Source organism: Centroberyx affinis, unplaced genomic scaffold (assembly GCF_046629955.1).
Source record: "Centroberyx affinis isolate AG114_WGS23_722 - 3 ecotype Tasmania unplaced genomic scaffold, CSIRO-AGI_Caff_v1 ptg000367l_1, whole genome shotgun sequence".
Lineage (NCBI taxonomy): Eukaryota > Metazoa > Chordata > Actinopteri > Beryciformes > Berycidae > Centroberyx > Centroberyx affinis.
The window spans coordinates 91,225-99,977 of record NW_027279038.1 but is presented as its reverse complement, the minus strand read 5'-3'; the positions used below and the strand labels follow the sequence as shown (position 1 = coordinate 99,977).

Below are 8,753 nucleotides of genomic sequence, written 5' to 3'. Positions count from 1 at the left end.
AAAAGAGTGCTTCGTAAATAAACTTGGCTTGACAGGATACGATATGATACGATACAATACAATATAAGGTGTGACACCATATGATGATATGTAATGACATAACATGACTTATCTGACCATAATCTGATGGCGACTGGACAATCACACTATTTGGGAACTCCCTTTTCTTGGTCCTGTATATCTTTCTGCCTTGTGACTCCACATTATTTGACCTGTATCTCTTTGCCAACCATATTCCATGTAATGCACTTGGCAAATAAAATCGAACTTTCAACATGGAATGACACAGTCCTTTTGGTGGGCAGTCCACTCAGGTTTAGCATTTTTCAAATTTATTCTGATAGCTGGAAAGAGGAGAGGGAGACAGAGTAGGGGAGGTAGAGGAGAGAAAGTTCTTAGTCTCAGGCCAGAAGGGGCACATATGTGGCCCCAGAGGCAGCGGACCTAATGACTTCACTATCTGGGCACACATTTGGCTTTCACTTTTGTCTAATTACACTCATTTTATATTCACATGCAATCAGACAAAGGCTCACAGCGGTGCTTGCCAGTGGCACCCATCCTGCTGCAGATCCTCCTTGAGATTTATAAAGTGAAGCCAAATCCAAATCCCATCAGGATGCAGGGAGGCTCTTAAAGCATCAAATTTCTCTCCCTTATTTCCTCTGCTGGTAGGATTATGGTTTCAGGGTGGTGTCGTGTTACAAAGCTGCCTCTAATGTTCCTTGAAAAGTGTAATGTTCAATCCCATCTGAATAAGAGGTAATCAGCTGCAACAGTAGCCTTTATCTAGATGATTTGTTGTGCTTGTTACCCAGTGTTGTAGTTAGTGATTAATAAACCTGCACTCCATCAACTCTGTTGCAAACTGGCCCTTTGGTGAAAGGAAAGGTTTCCATACAAATACATATGCACACGTAAGGAAAGTAACCACCAAAAATAATCCTTTATTTTCTTGAAATGTCCATATTTTCATTTAACTCATAAGAGACAAATAGTATTTACAAAGCATATACTATGAATTTATACCAAAAGATATATTGGCTTAAATGTGAGTAAACTATATTTCACAAATTAGCTGGGTATACCTTAAACTTGAGATAAGTAGAGATACATTGGAACAATATAGTGAATAGACTTAAAATTTCATGATATGAATCAAGCCTGTTCTTCAGTCTCGGGGGTTTGCTGAATTCAGTGAATTAGCTCAGTGAGTAATCGTGATTCAGCCAACGGCAAACTCCATCCAGTTTGAAGGAAAAACAATGACACTTTGACTTTAGTTCCTTGTTGTGTATTATGATAACTGACATCAGAATCTTTAGATGTATAATAGCTAATTCTCAATATAGTAAATTGCAATATGCCTATATTTGCAATTACCCAAAAGAAATAGAAGAAACAATGTTTACTAATGCCAAGGAATTTAGAAATAGTGATAATAATCTATATCTCTATTCCTGAATGGCATCCCAATCTGGACCTAGTAGACTATAGAAAATAGTGTATCATCTCTAAGGAATAACATCTTGGCAATGTGTGAAACTATTAGACTGTTGCTCTGTGTATTGGATTGTATTCCCTTATTTAGTAGTGAGGTAAGTGCTGTGGGTGTGGCGGGGGAGGGACCAAGGAGTGAGGAAGATTAGCTGCTTTTCCCTCATCTAATGAGGGATTAGGGAAAACAAAAGTCCAGGTGGGGACCTCAGTTTTCTTGCTGACCTGTCTGCCAGGCAGGCCAACTGCAATGCTAGCTGGACTGATTTTGCCCTGCTGGATGGCTGCTGTCAAGCCGGAATATATGGGACCAAACGGAGAAGCTTCTTCTTCAGCATAGTGATGGAGAAGTTTGACCCAGGGTTTGCAGCTCCTCGGGGAATAATGAAATGCTTGCATGTTGAAATATGAGAAACCACACAGTTAATAAAATCACAGGCGTTTCATTCTTTCCACTTTTTGAAAGAGAAAGCCTGTATATCATTTTTAATACTGTGTTTCATCAAGATGAGGGAGGCACATGCTTGAGGGAAAGTTCTGGGTAATCCTACAATTCAATTTGAAAATGTATGGCTAATCATCTCAAAACTTGGAGATCAACATTCCAGTTACAGTTTATATTAATTGCACCTCTAGCCAATCTGCTCAAAAAAGCAGAATGAACCACTTCCATTCTGATATTTTCAAAATGAATGCACGTTTAGATATGTAGCAAATATGACATAAATGTTTGATGTTTTTTTTATGTACAAGAACAAAAATATCAGCTCTTGATGACATGTGGAAATATATATCCAATGAAGCACTGATATTTCCTTATTTTGAGAGCATTTACTCACAAAAATTAAGCCATTTTTGACAGTTTGTTGGCTATCAAAATAATAATTTATGGATAAGGTTTACACAAGCTTCAAACTGAGAGTCACAATCACTCTATTCAGGGGACCACAAGAAAAGAGATGCTTTGGGTTTTATCTTTTCCAGGTAAAAAAAAAAATACTGGGATGAAATGCTCTCAGAAGACTAAAACAGCATAGATCAATCAAATCCCCACACTGTCCCAATTTCAGTTCCTGGACAGCTCATAGGACAGCCACTATGTAGCAGAACCAGTGTAATAATAATAATAAATAAAATTAAAAGTGAAACTCATTATTCTTATAAAATCCAGCTATAATTTGGAAATATTGAGTGTATCACAGTTTCTAGCTCGAGATACATAAATAATAGCTATACAGATATTTTAGTGTTATTATTATTAGTCCTATTAATGTCCACGCTGCAGCATTACCCAAATATAATGGTTGTGGCGCCCCCCAGCGTATACATTTTGCAAATGCCAAACGGGCTGTAATGAAATACGTCATTTCAGTGCGACGGAAGACATTTTTCAGACTGAATTCTGGCTGATTCATTGTAGCCAGTTGGTCTGACTCGGTAGCGCTCAAGAAATCTGACTGTTCTCACGATCTGAAAGATTTGACAACAGGTAACTGAAGTTAAAATATAGGAAACATAGCTGCATTTTCAACTGAACAGGCAAACACTGTAAAACGGAATGAATGTAAATTATTTGTTGTTGCTTTTGTTATGCTAGCTGATGAAGGCTACCATCAGCAAGCTAATAGCAAGTCACTGCTTCTAGCTAACTTGGCTAGGTAGCGGTAGTAACGTTAAGTTACGATTTAATGTAACGTTAGCTTCAACAAAAAGTTTTACAATTGTCATCACCCAGTAACGTCAACGTTATCTTGCAAGTTATATACAAGGATACTTTGAACCAGAAATTAATGTTCGGGTTTGAATTGTCCTAATGTTTAGCTATGTTGTGTTAACGTGACTGGGTTAACGTTGCTGGCTAAAGTTAACTAATCTAGCTTACTAACCAATTTACGTTAACGTTAGCTAATTTAAGTCATATGCAGTATGGTAGTTAGACAATGTAACGCTAAGCTAATTTATTTTTTTGTGTATGTTTATAACAGAGAGATACCGATATGGACCGGCTGCTGAGGCTTGGAGGCGGAATGCCTGGTCTTGGTCAGGTAGGTTTGGTAGTTGAGACTGTTCGTTTTTCCCTAATGTTTTTATTTTATTGTCAATATTAAGATACCTCTTTGTGTCATTCGTTATAAGCTGTGATATAGTGGTAGATGAAAAGGCAACAGCCATCAATATAAAGAAATAAATTAGTTAGATTTCAGCTTTTAGAAGCTGGATAAACTAAGTACAGGTGAGTTTATGCTCCACAACATCCCTGCCTATTATCCAGTCCACAAACATGTTTGTGCTAAAGTTAGGCTCAGCTTCATAGTATAAAAAAATGAAATATTAATTCCTAGTTGGATTGTAGTTATGGTCCCGCGAAACTATTTGAAAAGCTTGAACTGGTAATTTAACAGCTACTGTGCTTGGTTTGACCACCAGGGCCCCCCTACAGACGCCCCTGCTGTGGACACAGCAGAGCAGGTGTATATCTCGTCTTTGGCTCTTCTCAAGGTAACCGCACTCCAACTGCACTGTGAAAAAATAAGTTATCATATTCATTTTTGCATTGTCAGTTCCTATCCTGTGACATAACTCCATATATGTGTTTGATCCATGTTAGATGCTGAAGCATGGGCGTGCTGGTGTGCCAATGGAGGTCATGGGCTTGATGCTGGGAGAATTCGTTGATGACTACACAGTGCGAGTGATTGATGTGTTTGCCATGCCCCAGTCAGGAACAGTATGTATCTTTCTGATATCAAGGCATGCATCACTGTGGACCGGCTATAGTGAACATTTCAACCTGGTAGCCACCTATGTAGTTAATACAGTTACGGTATTCTCATTTGATATATAGTTAGTAAATACCTGGTTGTATCCTTGATGTAGTTGGCAGTTTTGAAAGAAACTGTGTATTACAACATTTGGGCTTGGCTCGTAATTGCTGACAATTCTCTACCCAACAGGGTGTGAGTGTTGAGGCGGTGGACCCAGTGTTCCAGGCCAAGATGTTGGACATGCTGAAGCAGACTGGCAGGTAAAACTGTTATATACATATCACTAGGGATGCATATTTTGAAGAATTTCTTAGGATCATTGTTTTCCCACATTGACCAAGAAATTCCTGATGTTCATGAATAATTTGGTTCAAAAATCCATCTGAAATCCAACTTTTTAGAAATGCAAATGTGTGCATTTTTCAGAGGCCCTTTTGTGAACCAGAAAAATGATGGCCATAATCAGACAGTAAAAGGGGCTCATTGGAGCTATAGTGTGATCCCTTATATATATCTTTGCGCAATACTCAACTGTGCGTTGTCAAACCAGTTCAGTGGAAGCTAGCTCCTCCTTAACCAACCGTAAACATGTTTCAGTGACAATATTCTTGTTTTAATATTCTTTTAAGATTCTGTTGCGAGATTAGGTTGCATGTATTGTTCATGGAAAATCTGCCCCCCTATGACGAACTGCTTAGACATGACATTTGCAGATGCATAAGTCTTGCATGCGAATAAAGGTATGACCTGGTTAAATCACCTCCAAAGTTGTCAGCAAATGCTGAATTCCTTAAAGCTACAAGGCAGCTTTCAACTACAACTAACTATATAAAAACTATATAGGCCTAAATACAGCACACAATGTTTGCAATAAGCTTCTCTTTCTGAGTGAAACTACTGCCTCCTGCATTAAGCTGTATCACTCCCTCTTCTGTTTATTGCAGATATACTGACTTTTTTTTTCTCAGTAGTACTCAAGGCATACTCCTATGATCTTATCTGCTTTAAATATTCTTTGAATAAATTGAATAAGAAAATGTAGGGTCTTTTGTCTGTAGTAATCGAGCCTCCCGTGGCTCTCTGTCCTCTAAACATGTTCGCTGTCCTCTGCCCATGTCCTTCATCAGGCCTGAGATGGTGGTGGGCTGGTACCACAGTCACCCTGGTTTTGGCTGTTGGCTGTCGGGGGTGGACATCAACACACAGCAGAGCTTCGAGGCCCTGTCAGAGCGAGCTGTCGCAGTGGTGGTCGACCCCATTCAGAGTGTCAAAGGAAAGGTAGGGATGTATGGCTGCTGCAAATAATTATTTGGCTTTATTATATATATATATATCTCTCAATAGTGCTCATCTTTTTACATGCACAATCTGATGGATTAACAATTCATTTTGAATACTGAGTGGATTATATATTTTTCAGTAGCTAAACTGATTTAATGTGAGGCAACTTTATTTTCTACAGGTTGTAATCGATGCCTTCAGATTGATCAATGCCAACATGATGGTGTTGGGCCATGAACCAAGACAAACCACATCAAACCTGGGTCATCTGAACAAGCCCTCTATCCAGGTAACACATTGTTCATGGCGACGCCACTTGGGTCATATGTGAATTTCTTTTAAAACGGCTTAAGAGTGGATTCAGGGTCGGTTGAGTGGTGACGCCGCCCAACTCTGGAACCAGACATCCACTCACACAGGCCTAGGATCGAATCCTGACATGAATCCTTTCCTTCCATCACCTAATTTCCCCATGGGACCATTAAAGTTTCATCCAAAACTTCTGACTGTGAACACCATTTTCACAGGGTGTTTGGGACTCTTCAGAGCTCAGCTGTTCAGCTTTGCTTGATCAGAGAAATGTCACATAGGATTTGAAATACTACTTTAACCAGTTCAGATGATGACCTAAATGCAAAGGATGTAGTTGCTGTGTGTATTGTGTTTAATTTTCTTAACCCCAGGTTTTTATGTTTTCAGGCTCTGATTCACGGACTAAACAGACATTACTACTCCATCACCATCAACTACAGGAAAAACGAGCTGGAGCAAAAGGTTTGAATCATACACCATACATATGGGTTTTCTCTGGTGTGTTCAACTGAACATGTGAAACATGAGTTTCATTATTATTATTTTTAGATGCTGCTGAACTTGCATAAGAAGAGCTGGATGGAGGGCCTGACCCTGCAGGACTACAGCGAGCACTGCAAGCTCAATGAGACCATTGTCAAGGAAATGCTGGAGCTGGCTAAAAACTACAATAAGGTAAACCTGCCGGGCTTCAGGGATTTTACACCTTCTCCAACAAGCTTTTTTTTAGGTCTTTGTAAAGTGGATTTTATTTGTCTCTTTACAAAACTGAAAAGCCTTGAAAGTAATCAAATATGGTGCGCTAGCGCTTTCAAGGTGCTTGTGTGGAGGGGTGGGTGGCGGAGTTTTGCGTGATTGGAGTGAGTGAAATTGTGTTGACTTTAAAAAGACACCGGTTAACACTAAAGTGCTGTGGTAGCACAATGTTGTGACTGAAAGAATCGCTAGGCAAAATATTTCATTGCGGGTTAGGGTTATGCGTTGACTTTGCCGCTATAGTTAGAAAATCACCAAGCTACTTCCTGGTGTGCCGATGTACAGCGCACCAGCTTCGAGTTGGTTGATGCTTGCTTAACTTCTACTGTACTGCCTGGTGTACAAGCACACACTGTATTTCCCTCATGTATAGCTCTTGCAGCTCTGTGTGGCCTAAAAAGTTAATACCGTAACTGCCCAAAGCACTGTGCATGGCAAAATGCGTTGCACACGAATGAACAAATGCACACACAGAGCCCGGCTCTTACAGCGGCGTTCCTCCTGAGCATCTAATAATGAAATACTGGCATCTATCCACCCCAGGCTGTCGAGGAAGAGGACAAAATGACCCCAGAGCAGTTGGCCATCAAGAATGTTGGAAAACAGGTAACAATGAAATTTCAAGTTGCAGCAAAATTTTCATGTATCCTGACTTTTAAAATGTCAATTCCAAGGCCAATGTTTGTGACCCATGTTGACGGTGATTATCTATCAAGACAGAATGCCAGGAATGCCAGTGTGTGCAGACTGACATGCCAGTACAAGCAGAGAATCTGTAGATCAGGGTGCATTTTGTTTGTCATTACAGTTGACTATGTTTGTAGAAATGAAGTTTGTCAAAAGAGTAGTCAAAATGTAATTTTGTATTTGCTTGAAATGTTTACCACAGCCCATACTTACTTTTTCCTTGTCCTTTTCTTTCTCTAATCTTTTGCTCCTCTGTCACTCCTGCAGGATCCCAAGAGGCACTTGGAGGAGCATGTAGACGTTTTAATGACATCCAACATCGTTCAGTGCCTAGCTGCCATGTTGGATACTGTAGTTTTCCAGTGAGGGCCCCATGTGTATAACTGTTAATATTGCAACCCCTGTTTTCTTTTATATAAAGTAAATGTATGTATGAAATGATGACCATTGACTTGTGTCTGGTATGAGTATGTGTGTCATTTCTTACTATCATTACATCATACTACTATTAAGTATCATTTATAGGATTTTTTCATTTTTTCCTTACCGTGAAGTATTTTAGACAAATACTTCATTGTTTTCTGTTTTCTGTTTCCCTGGACACATCCTTGATTTCTAAAAGGGGCGAACTACTTTGTTTTTGTTGAGGAAAATTGTGGATTTGCGTTCTTATCAACATGTTGGACCACTCATTGATGGCTTAATGGTTGACCACAAGGCTGAGTAACTGATTCTTAATGCTCTCACAAATCCTACATGGAGCCAGTTGGTATATTGCTGTCATACCAATTCTGACCACTGTGTGGTGCCCTGTGTGACTAGTTCATGGATTCAGCCAATGTTAAATGGAGAGAAACTTATTTTACAAGCTGAGATCAAGATGGAATACATTGATTCACGGTTAGTACTTTTATACTGAAACAGGCTTGGCAGCTTGAGTTGCAGGTGAAGTCATTTAAAGATGCTATAAAACATGTCAACCCAGTTATTGTTTCAGAGTTAAAGCATCCTAGGCAGACTTTTTATGTTCATTTGGCAGTATGCTGTAGTTGCCAGAGAGATGATAATTGGCAAGGTAAAATGCAGGGATGAGAGACATTAATTCCTCTGCCAAAACAGACCTATTAATGTTTTTTACATCTTTTGTTCTGTGACCTCCACTGTAAACTATATCGCTACTCATCTTTGATGCATATGGTTCATTCTTTCTCCCACTGTCTGTTTACCAGCACACTGTGTGTCTGTCTTTGTCCACATGTGAGTGAGCGGCTGGCTGTCTGAGTATCAAAAAATATGGCAAAAATAGGGTTTCTTCCAATTGCAACTTTTTCTTGAGCTTAGTCACAGACTTTTACCAGAAAAGTCAAAGTTACAAGACGGGAGGCCAGTTCAAAGGCAGCCAGTCATTGAATTCACAAATATGCGTCATAGGTTGGCCCAACAGTGCTGAAAGCA

The 8,753-nt window shown here is 39.5% G+C and overlaps 1 protein-coding gene across 1 annotated transcript; it reads left to right on the top strand.

The window, feature by feature from the left end:
• The first annotated feature begins 2,891 nt into the window (after positions 1 to 2,891).
• On the top strand, positions 2,892 to 7,745 carry psmd14 (proteasome 26S subunit, non-ATPase 14). Its single transcript, XM_071515748.1, has 11 exons — positions 2,892 to 2,986; positions 3,483 to 3,542; positions 3,925 to 3,996; positions 4,106 to 4,225; positions 4,452 to 4,522; positions 5,390 to 5,540; positions 5,725 to 5,832; positions 6,243 to 6,317; positions 6,405 to 6,530; positions 7,155 to 7,217; positions 7,566 to 7,745. Exons 2-11 carry the CDS (start codon positions 3,495 to 3,497, stop codon positions 7,662 to 7,664), a joined length of 933 nt encoding a protein of 310 aa, XP_071371849.1. The 5' UTR covers positions 2,892 to 2,986; positions 3,483 to 3,494; the 3' UTR covers positions 7,665 to 7,745.
• Positions 7,746 to 8,753: the final 1,008 nt, after the last annotated feature.

Bases quoted from the DNA above. Each gene is read 5' to 3' on its own strand.
- psmd14 (XM_071515748.1), top strand. From the start codon at position 3,495: ATGGACCGGCTGCTGAGGCTTGGAGGCGGAATGCCTGGTCTTGGTCAG. The intron at 4,226-4,451 runs GTATGTATCTTT...TCTACCCAACAG, and splicing joins CCATGCCCCAGTCAGGAACA to GGTGTGAGTGTTGAGGCGGT. The intron at 7,218-7,565 runs GTAACAATGAAA...TCACTCCTGCAG, and splicing joins TCAAGAATGTTGGAAAACAG to GATCCCAAGAGGCACTTGGA.